This window comes from Mus caroli, chromosome 4 (assembly GCF_900094665.2).
Source record: "Mus caroli chromosome 4, CAROLI_EIJ_v1.1, whole genome shotgun sequence".
Lineage (NCBI taxonomy): Eukaryota > Metazoa > Chordata > Mammalia > Rodentia > Muridae > Mus > Mus caroli.
In genome coordinates this window covers 127,093,306-127,107,978 of record NC_034573.1, presented here as the reverse complement: position 1 = coordinate 127,107,978, position 14,673 = coordinate 127,093,306, and the positions used below count along the sequence as shown (strand labels likewise).

Below are 14,673 nucleotides of genomic sequence, written 5' to 3'. Positions count from 1 at the left end.
ATATAGGTCAAGCTGGCCTTGAATTTACAGAATTCAGCTTGCCTCTGCCTCCAAGTGCACCATGCTCAAACACCAGCTCTCCCACCCCCACCCATTCCTTCTGAGGACAGTTTGATTGACTGGCTTCTCAATTGTCACCTCTAGCCTCAGGCTGTGGACAGCCTTCCTACAACCCCTCCAGCCGAGTTGTCAATGGCGAGGAAGCTGTTCCCCACAGCTGGCCCTGGCAGGTAAGAGTGACAGCAGCTGTCCCCCCCCACTCCTCACCCCCACTTCTACTGTGGTCACTGAACCCCAGGTCTGGTGACATGGCAGCCTGCCTTGACCCCACCAGTTCCTCTCCACTCCCTACTTTGACTTCAAAAGGCCAGAAACTCTTGGACAGAGACATTTCTTGGAGGTTGTAACTGTTCCATCTGTAATCTTGGCTGGGATTTGAAAGTGGAATTTGGGGAAAGGGTGGTGTTTAAGAGATTGGCTTAATAGCAGTGGAACTTCGGGGGCTGTGTTTAGAGGGAAGATTTTGTTTCTAATCTCCCTGGGTTCTACAAAAGGGTCAAAGTTCTGGGAGCTGTAAAAGGGTTAGGAACTTCATAGAGGTCCATGGGGAGATGTTCAGAGGGCTAAANTGCCTGTCTAACAATAGTCACAAGCCACATGTGGCTATAGTTTACTATAAAGTAAGGCAGACATAGTTGTTCCATACAAACTTGTAACCCAGTAGAGGCAGAAGGATCAGGAGTTCAAGGTCAGCCTCAGCTACACAGCAAGTTTGATGTCACTCTGGCTTCTATGGGACCCTGTCTCAAGAACCAAACCCAGACCTGGAGAGAGCTGCGCGGTGAAGAGTGCTTGCTGATCTTCCAGAGGACCTGAGTTCAGTTCCTAGCCTGGCAGCTTAAGACTGCCTGTAACAGCATCCCTAGGGGATCCATGCCTTCTAGGCTCTGAGGGGGCCAGAACACACGTGACACACACCCGTTCAGAGAAACACACATGCACACAAGGAAACATTCTTTATAGCCTGCCTGTCTCTCCTGAGTGCTAGGATTAAAGACAGAGTGCAACCACTGCCCGGCACGTAAACATTTTTTAAAATTAGACAACTGAAAAAACTCATTTCAGTGCTCAACAGCTACAGGAAGCTGAGACCAATGAAGAAGATAGGAGAAATTTGCATCATCAAAGACCCTGAGAACAGACAGGGTCCCAGCTTATTCTGTGAGGGACCAGGGCCTATATCCTGTAGCCTTTGCTGGCCACACACTGGTGATGGCAGTGAGTTACTGTGGCTATCAGAGTGTAAAAGTGATACAGATCAGAAGGATCTCCAGGCTTGGAGCCAGCCTGGTCTACAGAGCGAGTCCCAGGATAGCCTGGGCTACACAGAGAAACCCTGTCTTGAAAAACAAAAGCAAAGCAAACAGCACAGCCAGTACACACGTGGCAGGAGTGAGGAGGACCCAGTGTCAATCAGGACCTAAGCACAGCGGGTGATGGTCTTCGTCCATTTTTGGTTGAGGAGATTGTGTTGCTCTTTGGCTTTGAGATGGGTTTCAGGTAGCTCAGGCTATCCTCAAAGTCAATATACAGCTAAGGGTGTTCCTGACCTCCTGTTCCTGTTTCCACCTCCTGAGTGGTGGGGTTCTGGGCATGTGTCACCACACCCCACTTCTGCAGGGCTGGGCATAGAACTCAGAGCTTTACACATGCTAGGCAGGCACTCTACCCACTGAGCTACATCTCCAGCCCCACCCTCTTTTTTTAATAAAGATTTATTTTTTTAAGATGTATTTATTTATTATATGTAAGTACAATGTAGCTGTCTTCAGACACACCACAAGAGGGCATCAGATGTCATTATGGATGGTTTTGAGCCATCATGTGGTGGCTGGGATTTGAACTCATGACTTTCAGAAGAGCAGTCGGGGCTCTTAACCACTGAGCCATCTCTCCAGCCCAAGATTTATTTATTATTATATGTGAGTACACTGTAGGTGTCTACAGACACACCAAGTAGAGGGCATCAGATCTCATTCAGGTTGGTTGTGAGTCACCATGTGGTTGCTGGGATTTGAACTCAGAACCTTTGGAAGAGCAGTCAGTGCTCTTAGCCACTGAGTCATCTCTCCAGCCCCATTTTTATTTATTTTTTTATTTTTTTGAGACAGGGTTTCTCTGTATAGTCCTGGAACTCACTTTGTACACCAGGCTGGCCTCGAACTCAGAAATCAGCCTGCCTCTGCCTCTCTCGAGTGCTGGGATTAAAGGCGTGGGTCACCACACCCGGCCCCACCCTCTTTTATGTATTCTTTAAAAAAAAAATTTTTTTTTTTTGAAACAAGGTTTCTCCGTGTAGCACTCTTTGTTCTGGAACTTGCTCTGTATACCAGGTTGGCCTCTGACTCAAAGAACTGCCTGCCTCTGCCTCCGAAGTGCTGGAATCAAAGGTGTATGCAACCACTGCCAAACTGTACCCTTCCTTCCTTCCTTCCTTCCTTCCTTCCTTCCTTCCTTCCTTCCTTCCTTCCTTCCTTTCTTTTCTTCCTTCATTTTTCTTTCTTTCTTCCTTCCTTCCTTCCTTCCTTCCTTCCTTCCTTCCTTCCTTCCTTCCTTCCTTCCTGCCCTCCTTTCTCCCTTTCTCCCTTTCTTCCTTTCTTTGAGACAGTCTCGCATAACCTTAGGTGATCTTGAACCACAGTCCTTCTGCCTACTTCTCTGATGCTGGAATCCCAGGTATAGAGCACCATACACAGATAGATGAAAGAGAGCTTTTGAAAGTCATAATGCATAGGGATGGGGAGGCAGAGACCTCAATATGAGGCATGTTTCAACAGACCCAAGAGGCCTTGAAAGATGTAGGGTTCAGGAGATTGGGAGGACGGATAGGACAGGAGCCCTCAGGAAACACGAAGTCTGTGGATGCCTCAGATGACAGAGAGTGGTAAGGACCCCAGAGGCAGCATAAAACCTGTGGTGGGAAGCCTTGGATAATCAAAATGTGATACTTGTTGGAAAGTGACAGAGTCCCCTGAGGATCTGCATAGTCTGTGCACTGCACATTTCAGAGGGCGCCATTTTTTTCCCATGTGAATAGCATGTTCTGGAGCTGTACAGCGCATAGCCTGTGAAGCCACTGGTGGCAACCCATTGGGTTGGGTCTGGGCCACTCAAGTACTTTCCTTCTTGGCCACCAGGTTTCCCTTCAGTATGAGAAGGATGGGAGCTTCCACCATACCTGTGGTGGCTCCCTCATTACTCCTGACTGGGTTCTGACTGCAGGCCACTGCATCTCGTGAGTTCCACCCCCTATGCCTGTCCCACTCACTATCCCTGCATGTGTCCTGGGCAGCTGGAACAATAGGAGAGGAGTGAGGTTGGCTCCAGGTTTATACTGACCTCCACTCTTCCGCAGGACTTCCCGCACCTACCAGGTGGTACTGGGGGAGCATGAACGTGGTGTGGAGGAAGGTCCAGAACAGGTGATCCCCATCAACGATGGAGACCTCTTTGTGCACCCCAAGTGGAACTCCATGTGTGTGAGCTGTGGGTGAGTAAAGTCTTGGGTGTGGAGTTGGGGGTTCCGTTTAGTAAGATGCCAAGCCACTCAAGAGCTTACTGCCGGGGTCAGCTGCCTGAGTCCAAGTGGCACGTGCTGTGGGTAGCTACGATAACTAAAGAATGGTAGCTTAAGGCTCTAGCCCATCTTGGTCAGAATCCCAGAATGAGCACACAGCTATATCAGACCCCAGTGAAGTCATTTAAGCAGTAGCTAGGAAGTTGAGATGGAGAATAATGGTACCTACACTGTGGGACACAGGCAACAACATCTTTCTCCAGGGAGCTATCAGACATCAGCCTAGACTGTTGCATTGGGCAGCACTGGGGTAGGGGGCAACTGTGGCCCTGAGTCTTCCAGATGATATAGAGGGGTCATGGGGACCACAAATGACCAAGGTCAGCAGGGGTAAAGTGGCTGTGAGGATCCCGGGGCTGGTCCACTTTAAGAATGGATTTTGGAAAAGACATGTGGTAACATGCACCTTTTATCTCAGCACAGGGAGGCTGAAGCAGGTGAATCTCTGTGGGTTACAGGCTAGCTCAGTCAACATAGGCTAGCTAGGGCTACATAGTATGACCAACTCACCAATGAAGCAAAACAAATGACTTAGGAAGCACCAGAGAGTAGATCGATCGCACAGTACCAGTCAAGCATGTGCCGAGCTCTGAGTTCAAGCCCCAGCACTACAAAACCAACCAGTAAATGGATTCAGAATTCAAGGACCAGTGGATTCCCCAGAGTTGAAAGTCCCTGGAGCAAAGAAGGTAGGTGCATGCTAGCTGACTGGATTTCATGGGACTCTCCTTTTCCCCCAGCAATGACATCGCCCTGGTCAAGCTCTCAAGAAGTGCCCAGCTGGGAGACGCAGTCCAGCTTGCCTGCCTCCCTCCTGCTGGTGAAATCCTACCCAATGGAGCACCCTGTTACATCAGCGGCTGGGGCCGGCTCTCCAGTACGTGCTGACCACAGAGACAGCGCCTGGGGCAAGTGGGGGTAGAGGGCCACAGCAGAAACCATTGTTTTTCAAAAAATTTATTTGTTTTATATATCTGAGTACACTGTCACAGTCAGATCCCATTACAGATGGTTGTGAGCCACCATGTGGTTGCCGGGAATTGAACTCAGAACCTCTGGAAGAGCAGTCAGTGCTCTTAACCACTGAGCCATCTCTCCAGTCCAAAAATCATCTTTATACTGCTCGTGAATCCCTCTGCAGCTCCTCACCATCTCCCCAATCCTCCCAAACACGAGTATGATCAGTGGATCATTTTGGGATGCCCACTGTGTGCCCAATGCCCCAGAACACAGAGCAAGCAAGACCCTGTGGTTCCCACCAGCTTGATGGAGCCTGAAGGTTTCCACTCTGTAACTCCCACGTATCCCTTGCAACACTCTCTGTCTCCCCAGCCAATGGACCTCTGCCAGACAAGCTGCAGCAGGCCTTGCTGCCTGTCGTGGACTATGAACACTGCTCCAAGTGGAACTGGTGGGGTTTGTCCGTGAAGATGACCATGGTGTGTGCCGGCGGCGATATCCAGTCTGGCTGCAACGTGAGTCAGCTCACATCTGCCCGGGTAGCACGGGTGTAGGGCCCTGAAAACCCTCTACCATGTGCCCCGAGGTGGATAGACCTACTTGGTTTGCCTCATGCAGTCTACAGGACAAGGGGGAGGGAGAGAAACTCAGAGGTAGTATCAGGAGCCTGGGTTGTATCCTAGCTCCCACCTAGCTTGACAGGCCCCAGTTCCCTCTTTTTTTGCCACTGGTTTTTGAGATAGGGTCTCACAATGTTTGACTGACCTGAGATCACTATATAGTATAGGCTGGTCTCGAACTCATAGTGATGACCTGTCTCTGCCTCCCTAGTTCTGGGATGAACGGTATGTACCACCACACTTGGCACTCACTGTTTTGAGACTGTGGTATATAGCACAGTCTGGGCTGAAACTTACTCGGTAGCCAAGAATTGCCTTGAATTTCTGATCCTCCTGTCTCCATCTGAGTGATGGTCTTTCAGCTTCACCAGCACACTCACTTGAGGCAGTAATAGGGGTGGAAATCACAGCTTTGTGCATGCTAACACTTGCTCAATTGAGCTACGTCGCTAACCCACATCAGTTGTGGCTTTGAAGTGATAGCCACACATTCAGAATGCTCTCGGTGTATATAAGCACATGCTTATCATGCTAACCTGAAATCCCAGCACTGTTGGAGGCTGAGGCAGGAGGATTGCAAGTTCAAGATCAGCCTGGGCTATACAGTGTCTCAGAAACAAACAGAACTGCAAAGCATTAAATGTGGTACCGATAATGAGAGGCGCCATCTCTGGAGAGCTGCGTCTCGTCTGCTGGGTGCTGTGTTGAAGTCTTACACTGTCTCATTAACCCTGATGTCCGTGGGTCTCAACCTTCCTAATGCTGTGACCCTCATGTTGTGGTGACCCCGCCCAACCATAAAATTATTTTGTTGCCACTTTGTAACTATAAATTTGCTGCTCTTATGAACTCTAGCTTAAATAATCTGACATGCAGGATATCTGATATGTGAACCGTCCCCCCAAAGGGGTTGTGACCCTCAGATCGAGAACCAGTGCCTTATGGTTTCATAAGTGGATTTTCTCTTGCAAACTGCTACCCAGAGATGTGGAGTAGTGTGAATGTGTATCAATGTCATTGAAGTCAGAGCCCGCTCCTTATCCTCAGACCCACATCAGCCCTGACTCTTGTCTCCATTGCAGGGTGACTCTGGAGGACCCCTCAACTGTCCCGCTGACAATGGCACCTGGCAGGTCCACGGTGTGACCAGCTTTGTGTCCTCCTTGGGCTGCAACACCCTGAGGAAGCCCACAGTGTTCACCCGCGTCTCAGCCTTCATCGACTGGATTGAGGAGGTGAGGAGACAAAGGAAATGGAAGCCTGCCCGGGAGTTTAGGAGGAGAATCTGCAGACCCTGAGGAGCCCTGAGGCTCATGAGGCTGAGGGAGAGAACTTTGGGGACATTCTAGAGAGCTTGGGGATGTTTTATGTGGCCACACTTCCAGAATCTAACAGGTATTGAGAAGTATCCCCCGGCCCAGGTCCTTCCTAGTCAAGGGGGGCAGAGAGCATGTCAGACAGTGGACAGACAGCCTGTTGGTGGACAGATGGTAGACACTAGCGTGCAGGAGGTTGAGAACCATGATGTGTGCTCTTGGTGTCAGGGAGGGTGCAGAGCAGACCTCATTTAGACACAGAAGGTCCAAGACAGTGGCTCTTCTTCCTGACTGGAGTACTAGCTGGGGTTTATAGATTCACTGTGCTAAGAATATTAGCTAACAGTTCAACTGAAAATACCCATGAAGCCAGGAGAATATTAAACCCAGCACTTGGGAGGCAGAGGCAGATGCACACTGATCTCTGAGTTCAAAACTACAGAGTCTACGGAGTAAGTTCCAGGAGAGCCAGGGTTACACAGAGAAAACATGTCTCAGAAAACTAAACAAACAAAAGAATACCCATGAGGCAGTTTAGCTGCTATAATTACCTCTCTTATGGAGATGAGGAAACTAAGGCTCAGAGGGGTCAAATACCCTTCCAGAGACACACAGGATCCAGTGACAGAGTTAGACCTTTTGCTCAGTCCCTCTAGGCCCAAAGCTTGCAATCTTAACTCTTAACTAATTATTCTGTTTTTTTCCAACCTTCTGATTTTTTTTTTTTAGACCATTGCCAACAACTAGATCCAAGGTTCGGCTGGCAGAGAGGACCCCAGGTCCTCTAAAGAATAAAGAGCTTTCTGAAAATCCCAAGTTGATGCTCTCTGCCTTCTTTGACGGAACTCTTGCGCTCTGACCAGTTTGTGAAATCTTAGGTCTGAAATGTAGAGGTGGGGCCTCTCCGCTGATGAGGGGAGAATGAGCCTCCGAGAGGAGGAGCTGCAGTGGGGTGACCAGTGCACAAGTGCATAGGACTTCCTCTGCAGAAAGAGAGAAACTGTCAGGAAAGTAGGAGAAGTTGTCACCGTAATAGTCACACATAGGACTGCGAATATAGTCAGTGGTAGTAGATAGTCACACAGAAACTGGAGACTTCTCAAAGCAGCCATAGAGCCACGAATCTGCAGAAAAATCTAGTCCGGTTGGGAATCACAGGAGAAGAGGAAAGGCCAAGTGTTTTCTGTCTGTTGAGGGGACCAGAGGAAGAGGGCTGTGGTCATTCATTCAATCAACAAACATTCATTTCTTGCACCAGAGATAGCCTCAGAGTAAACCTGGTAAGAGACTTGCCTTGTGTCAGGTTCATAGCTGGGCACACACAGAGGTGAGACACTCTGTCAGGAGAGTGCTGGCTGCATTGAACAATGACCTGTCACAGGGGTCGCAGATCAGACGTTCACATTTCAACTCATAGCAGTATCAAGATTACAGTTATGAGCCGGGCGGCGGTGGTACGCACCTTTAATCCCAGCGCTCGGGAGGCAGAGTCAGGCAGATTTCTGAGTTCGAGGCTAGCATGGTCTACAAAGTGAGTTCCAGGATAGCCAGAGCTACACAGAGAAACACTGTCTCGAAAAAAAAAAGATTACAGTTATGAAGTAGCAACGAAAATAATTTTGTGGTTGGGGTCACCACAGCATGGGGAGCTGTGTTAAAATGTTACATGCAGCATTAGGAAGGTTTCTCTCTGAAAAGGCGGACTTGTTTGTCATAGCTGCATGGATTCAATCTACCCTGACTGACAGGGGGCCTTGTGGTTCATCTTTCTAATTCAAGGTGCTAGGTTTTTTGTTTTTTCGTTTTATTTTTTAAGATTTATTTTATATTTATATGAGTACACTGCAGCTGTCTTCAGACACACCAGAAGAGGGCGCCAGATCCCATTACAGATGGTTGTGAGCCACCATATGGTTGCTGGGAATTGAACTCAGGACCTCTGAAAGAGCAGTCAGTGCTCTTGAAACCACTGAGCCACCTGTCCAGCTTGGGTTCTTCTTTTCTTGTGTGTGTGTGTTTATTTATGTGTGTGTGTTCCCACTGAGGTAAGCCTTCCTTGGGACAAGGGCCACCTGTGCACATCCCAGGTCTAGAAGCCACAGATGGGCGCTTGCTTAATCTTAGGTGTCCTTAAACACACACACACACACACACACACACACACACACACACACACCAGGTGGCTGCCAATCTGGGAGGGGTAAGATTGGTAGCCGGGGAACTAAGAGCAACCAAGTGCCAGCAGGTTCCAGGCATAAACCTCCCAAACGTGTGATTCACAGTGAACACAGCACAGGACACGCTCTGAGAACTCCTGCAGGAAAAAGTCATTTGAATTTTGTCCTAGTTCCCAATTCTCTGTCTCTCTGTCTCTCTCTGTCTCTGTCTCTGTCTCTGTCTCTCTCTCTCTCTCTCTTTCTTTCTTTCTCTTTTTGAAGATTTATTTATTTATTTTATGTAATGAGTACACTGTAGCTGTACAGATGGTTGTGAGCCTTCATGTGGTTGTTGGGAATTGAATTTTAGGATCTCTGCTCACTCCAGTCAAGCCCACTTGCTCTTGTTGGCCCCACTATTATTACTATAAATAGGTACACTGTAGCTGTCTTCAGACACACCAGAAGGGGGCGGGCGTCAGATCTCATGTAGGAGATTGTGAGCCACCATGTGGTTTCTGGGATTTGAACTCAGAACCTTCAGGAAGACCAGTCATTGTTCTTTCCTGCTGAGCCATCTCACCATCTCTCTCTCTCTCTCTTTCTCTCTCTCCCTCTCCCTCTCCCTTCCCCCTCCTCGATACAATTTCCATAAGTAGCTTTCCCTGAGTTGTTACTCACTCTGTAGACCAGGCTGGCCTTGATCTCACAGATCCACCTACTTCTGTCTCCCCAGTGCTTGGGATTAAAGATATATTCCACCCTTTTTAGACCATTGGAAATGTCAAAAACAGGGACTGGTGAGGTGGCTCAGCGGGTAAGAGCACTGACTGTTCTTCCGAAGGTCCTGAGTTCAAATCCCAGCAACAACATGGTGACGCCCTCTTCTGGTGTGTCTGATGTCAGCTACAGCGTACTTATGTATAATAATAAATAAATCTTTGGGCTGGAGCAAGCAGGGACTGAGTTGGACCAGAGCAAGCAGAGGTCCTAAAAATTCAATTCCCAACAATCACGTGAAGAGTCACGACCATCTGTACAGCTACAGTGTACTCATATACATAAAATAAATAAATAAATCGCTTTAAAAAAAGAAATGTCAAAGACAAATTTGTGTTTTTGTTTTAGCAGATGCACTTTTAAGAGTTATGTAGTGGGTGGGCGTGGCTGGGTGCGCGTACTGCATAGCACTCTGGGGGAGTCTGAGGACAGCTCTTGGGAGTCTGCTTTCCTTCCACCATGCAGCTGCTGGGGACTGAACTCAAGTCATCAGTGTTGGCAGCAAGTGTCTTTATCAACGGAGCCATCTAGACAGCCCCTGTGGTGGTTTGAACACGAACAGCCCTCATAGGCTTATATCTTTGAATGCTTGGTCAACAGGAAACACAATTGTTTGATAGGAGTAGAGGGATGAGGAGGTGTGGCCTTGCTGGAGGAAGTGTATTTCTGGGGGTGGGCATCAGCAGATACACTCTCCCTGCTCTCTCTGTCTGCGGATCAGGATGTAGCTCACAGCCCCTTCTCCAGCATCATGTCTGCCTGCGTGCTGCCAGCTGCCATGTTCCCCGACGTGATAATCATGGACTGTCAACAAGCCCTCAATTAAATACTTTCTCTTGTAAGAGTTGCCGTGCTCATGTGTTTCTTCACAGCACTAGGACAGTAACTAAGGTAGACGCCCCATCACAAGGCAAGGTTTCTCAATCAAACCCAGAGTTTGCTGGTTTGCTGATGTGGTTTGTCTGACTAGTCAGCCTGTCTTGGGATCCCCTGGCTTGCTTTGAAGGCTGAAATTACAGCTGGGCCGTGGGTGTAGGGGAAGAGCGGGGTGGAAGAGAGCTCACATCCTGCCAGAATTCCAGTGCTCTCAGCGGGCAGATGTGGGAGGACTGCAGGACGCTTTCCACACAGCCCCTGGTGGGCATCTGGCTGTATTAGGCCACTGACCCCACCCGGCGGGGGTGTGATGGTGGAGGGGGTGGACAAGGGGCAGCCCCAGGTACCAGGTTCTCATTCTCCAGCATTCAATGTTGGATACAATAGAGGAGCTGAGAACAGAATAGGGGCCCCAGGGCAGCACTCAGGCCTGGAGATAAGAGGAGGACAGGGAAAGAGGGGGCGCTTGGTGGTTCCCACGCAGGTGAGAGTCCTTAGTCCAGTCCGTGGCTGGAGCACGGGAAGGCCTTCTGATGGGAGGTTAGATGCAGCTTGTTAGAAGAAAGCCTATCCCATTGTCCAAGCATGGCAGGCCTTGATGAACAGAGACAGTTTATGGTTTTAGAGCTTTATTGTAGAAAGGCAGGGGGAAAAAGAAAAGGTAAAAGGAGAGAGAGACCGGCCATGGCCAAGAGGAGAGAGGGGGGAAGGGAAATAGAGAAAAGAGCTAGAGAGTAAGAAAGGTGAAAGCTTAAGAGAGCAAGGAGGGGCCAAGCGGCCCCTCTTATAGTGGGCTTTGCTATCTTGCTGTTGCTAGGTAACTGTGAGGAGGAGTCTAGCCAGAAGGCCAGAAGCTTGAGACATTGTCTAAGTGACTGAAAGCCACATGCCTCTCCTGTGGGGACTGTGGGGGTGGTAACTTCGACAGGAGCCAGGGGTCCAGGAGACATGATCAAACACCTTCTGTCCCATGTAGGTGGAAATTACCACCCATTGGGTACCACCGGGGTTCAAGACCTCAGCTTGACTGGAGACCAGGCTGTCTGTGCATAGCCCATTGCCCCACAGGACACAAAACCCACCCAGCATTTATGTGGGTGTCAGGGATTTGAACTCGGGTCCTCACTGTGCAGCACACACTCTAACTACTGCTCTATCTCCCTCCACGTTTTTTTCCCCCTGAAACAGGGTTTTACTGTGTAGCCCTGGTTGGCCCCAAACTTGAATTTTTCTTGCCTCAGCTTCCCAAGGGATGACATTTCAGACATTGCCACCACCTAATCCAGCTTTGTTATATTTTGTTTTGAGGCAGGGTCTCACTGTGTAGCCCCCGACTTGCCTGACATTTGATATGTAGATCAGGCTTGCTTCAAACTCACCTGTTTTTGCCTCTTGGACAGCTTTGACTTTTTTTTTTTTTTNTAAAGCTCTGAGTCTTTTCTTTTCTTTTTTTTTTTTAAAGATTTTTATTTTTATTTATTATATGTAAGTACACTGTAGCTGTCTTCAGACACTCCAGAAGAGGGCGCCAGATCTCGTTACGGATGGTTGTGAGCCACCATATGGTTGCTGGGATTTGAACTCTGGACCTTCGGAAGAGCAGTCAGTACTCTTACCCACTGAGCCATCTCACCAGCCCCTTTTTTTTTTTTACTTGAGTGTTCTGAGAACTGAGATACCGATGTAGACTAAGTAGGCAAGAGTGTGTACACCCCCTGCCCCCCCCCAGTCTCGGTTCTGGGGACCGGCTTATCACAGACATCTCTTCCAGTCCCCAGTGTCCACACTTCTGGATGCCACCATCCCCATCTGCTACGCTTTGCTGAGACACCACATGACTTCCACGTTTGCCTGATGAACAACAGTGTCAAGGGCAGGTTCCGAGGAGGGCGAGGAGATAGCAATAGGGGATATGGGGTTATGGTGAGGTATGGGGGAAAGGCATGCCCCAGTGGGCCCATACCAAGACATCCCTTCTCCCTGAGGGACCAGCCACATGATGGTATAGTATAGAATAGAGTTTATTCAGGGCAAGGGGAAGGAAGTTAAGAGGGTAGTAGAGGCAGAGAAAGTCAGAGAGAGAGAGAGAGAGAGAGAGAGAGAGAGAGAGAGAGGAGAAGAGAGGAGGGAGGAGGGAGGAGAAGAGAAGAGAAGAGAAGAGAACAGAAGAGAACAGAAGAGAACAGAAGAGAACAGAAGAGAACAGAAGAAGAGAATTAGTGGAGTAGAGCCAGGCCATGAGCACATGGAAGGGAATGGGGAGGGAGGGAGGGGGGAAGGGAAGCAAAGAAAGCACAAGAGAGGAACAAGAGAGGGAGGAGGTTGGCAAGCAGCCCTTTTATAGTAGGTCAAGTCAGGTAACTGTGGGGAGGAGCTTAGACAGAATGCTAACACAGATCTTTGTGCTCCAGCTCCTGAGTGCTGGGGTTACAGACACGAACTACCAAGTGACGCTGGAGATTGAACCTGGTCTTCATAGTCGGTTAGGAAAGCATATAGGTTAATTAGACAAGCATTCTAATTAAATTATATCTTCAGTTCTCTCCTCTCCTCACACAGCTGCCTCAACACAGGTCTCATACAGTAACTCCAACTGGCCTGAAACTCATTATGTTGCAGTGCTAAGCAATCCTCAAACTTGTGTCAATTCTCCTAGTGCTGGATTCATAGACCTAACCCCAAGTCCTGGTTCGAAAGGAACTATTAGATGTTTTTTCCCCTCATTTATTTATTTAATTTACTGTACTGCTGACACACCAGAAGAGAGCATCAGATCTCATGACGGATGGTTGTGAGCTGCCATGTGGTTGCTGGAATTGAACTAAGGTCCTCTGGAAGAGCAGTCAGTGCTCTTAACTGCTGAGCCGTCTCCACCCCCCAAATTCTGGATCTTAATACACTCTTGTCTGTAAAGAGTCTGTCAAGAGTAGCTCAGGAGATGGCTCACTAGCCAGGCAGTGGTAGCACATACCTATAGATTGCTGTCTGTATGCAGGTGAGGTCAAGTGACATCTAAGGATAGAGTCTGTGATTGGGCAATGAAAAAGGAAGGCGGGGCTAAGAGTTTCGGAAAGAGAGGACCAGGGACAGACAGGGAGAAGGACAGAGAAAGATGGAGGAAGAGGACTTACCGGATCCATGTGGCTTGAGATAGCCACAGGTAGCTATGGATATCATAGAAGAGCAATAGAGTAATGTAGGGCAGTTTGTCCAATCTAGGCGCGTAACTTGTGTTTATATCAATTAAGTTTTGAGTTCTTTGTATGGGGATTTTGGGGCTTGAGAATTTACTGATATAAATCTGACTGATAAAATACAAGCCTCTGTGGGTTTGATTTTACTGGGCTAGCCTCAGGGCGCGGTTGTCTGGGAAGATGCAAGCGGTTCAGAGGCAGGTGAACTGTGGAGAAACGAAAGGCTAAGACAGAGAGGTTTGCTATTCCCAATGGGGAAGGGGAGATAGGGATACTGGAACATAGCTGGCATTATCATGGTTAATAATTACACACAGCCAGGCAGTGGTGGCACACGCCTTTAATTCCAGCACTCTGAAGGCAGAGGCAGGCGGATTTCTGAGTTCGAGGCCAGCATGGTAACAGAGTGAGTTCCAGGACAGCCAGGGCTATACAGAGAATCCTTGCCCCGAAAAACAAATAAAAAAAAAAACCAAAACAAAACCAAAAAACCAATAATTACACACAACACTCACCTTTAATCCCAGCACTGGGAGGCAGAGGCAGGCAGATCTCTGTGAGTTCAGGGCCAGTCTGGTCTACAAAGTGAGTTCCAAAACAGCCAGGGCTACATGGAGAAACCTGTCTCAAAAACAAGAACAACAACAACAACAACACAAAGAGATGTCTCATTTTATTTTGGGCTGAGGCCTGGAATGGATGGTACCCCTCCATTCTCCTTAGGTAGCTCCCTCTTGAGCTGGAGAGATGGCTCAGTGATTAAGGGCACTGACTGCTTCCAAAAGTTCTGAGTTCAAATCCTAAAAACCACATGGTGGTTCACAACCACCCATAATAAGATCTGACACCTTCTTCTGGTGTGTCTGAAGACAGCTACAGTGTACTTACATATGACAATAAATAAATCTTTGGGCTAGAGCAAGCAGGGCCAGAGTGAGCAGAGGTCCTGAGTTCAATTCCCAGCAACCACACGAAGGCTCACAACTATTTACAGCTACGGTGTACTCATATGCATAAAATAAATAAATCTTTAAAAAAGAAGAAGAGGAAAAAGAAGAAGAAGGAGAAAGAGGAGGAGAAGGAGGAAGAGGAGGAGGAGGAAGAGAGGGAGGAGGAGAAGAAGAAGAAGAAGAA

At 48.5% G+C, this 14,673-nt stretch overlaps 1 protein-coding gene across 1 annotated transcript in view; it reads left to right on the top strand.

The window, feature by feature from the left end:
- The window catches only part of Cela3b (chymotrypsin like elastase 3B), an 8,775-nt gene extending 1,430 nt beyond the window's left edge, over positions 1-7,345 (top strand). Inside the window, exons 2-8 of the mRNA XM_021161099.1 lie at positions 145-230; positions 3,198-3,295; positions 3,416-3,550; positions 4,378-4,514; positions 4,970-5,112; positions 6,300-6,452; positions 7,263-7,345. Coding sequence (XP_021016758.1) covers positions 145-230; positions 3,198-3,295; positions 3,416-3,550; positions 4,378-4,514; positions 4,970-5,112; positions 6,300-6,452; positions 7,263-7,280 — 770 coding nt within the window. The 3' untranslated portion in view covers positions 7,281-7,345. The remainder of the gene's footprint in view (positions 1-144; positions 231-3,197; positions 3,296-3,415; positions 3,551-4,377; positions 4,515-4,969; positions 5,113-6,299; positions 6,453-7,262) is intronic.
- The last annotated feature ends 7,328 nt before the right edge of the window (positions 7,346-14,673 follow it).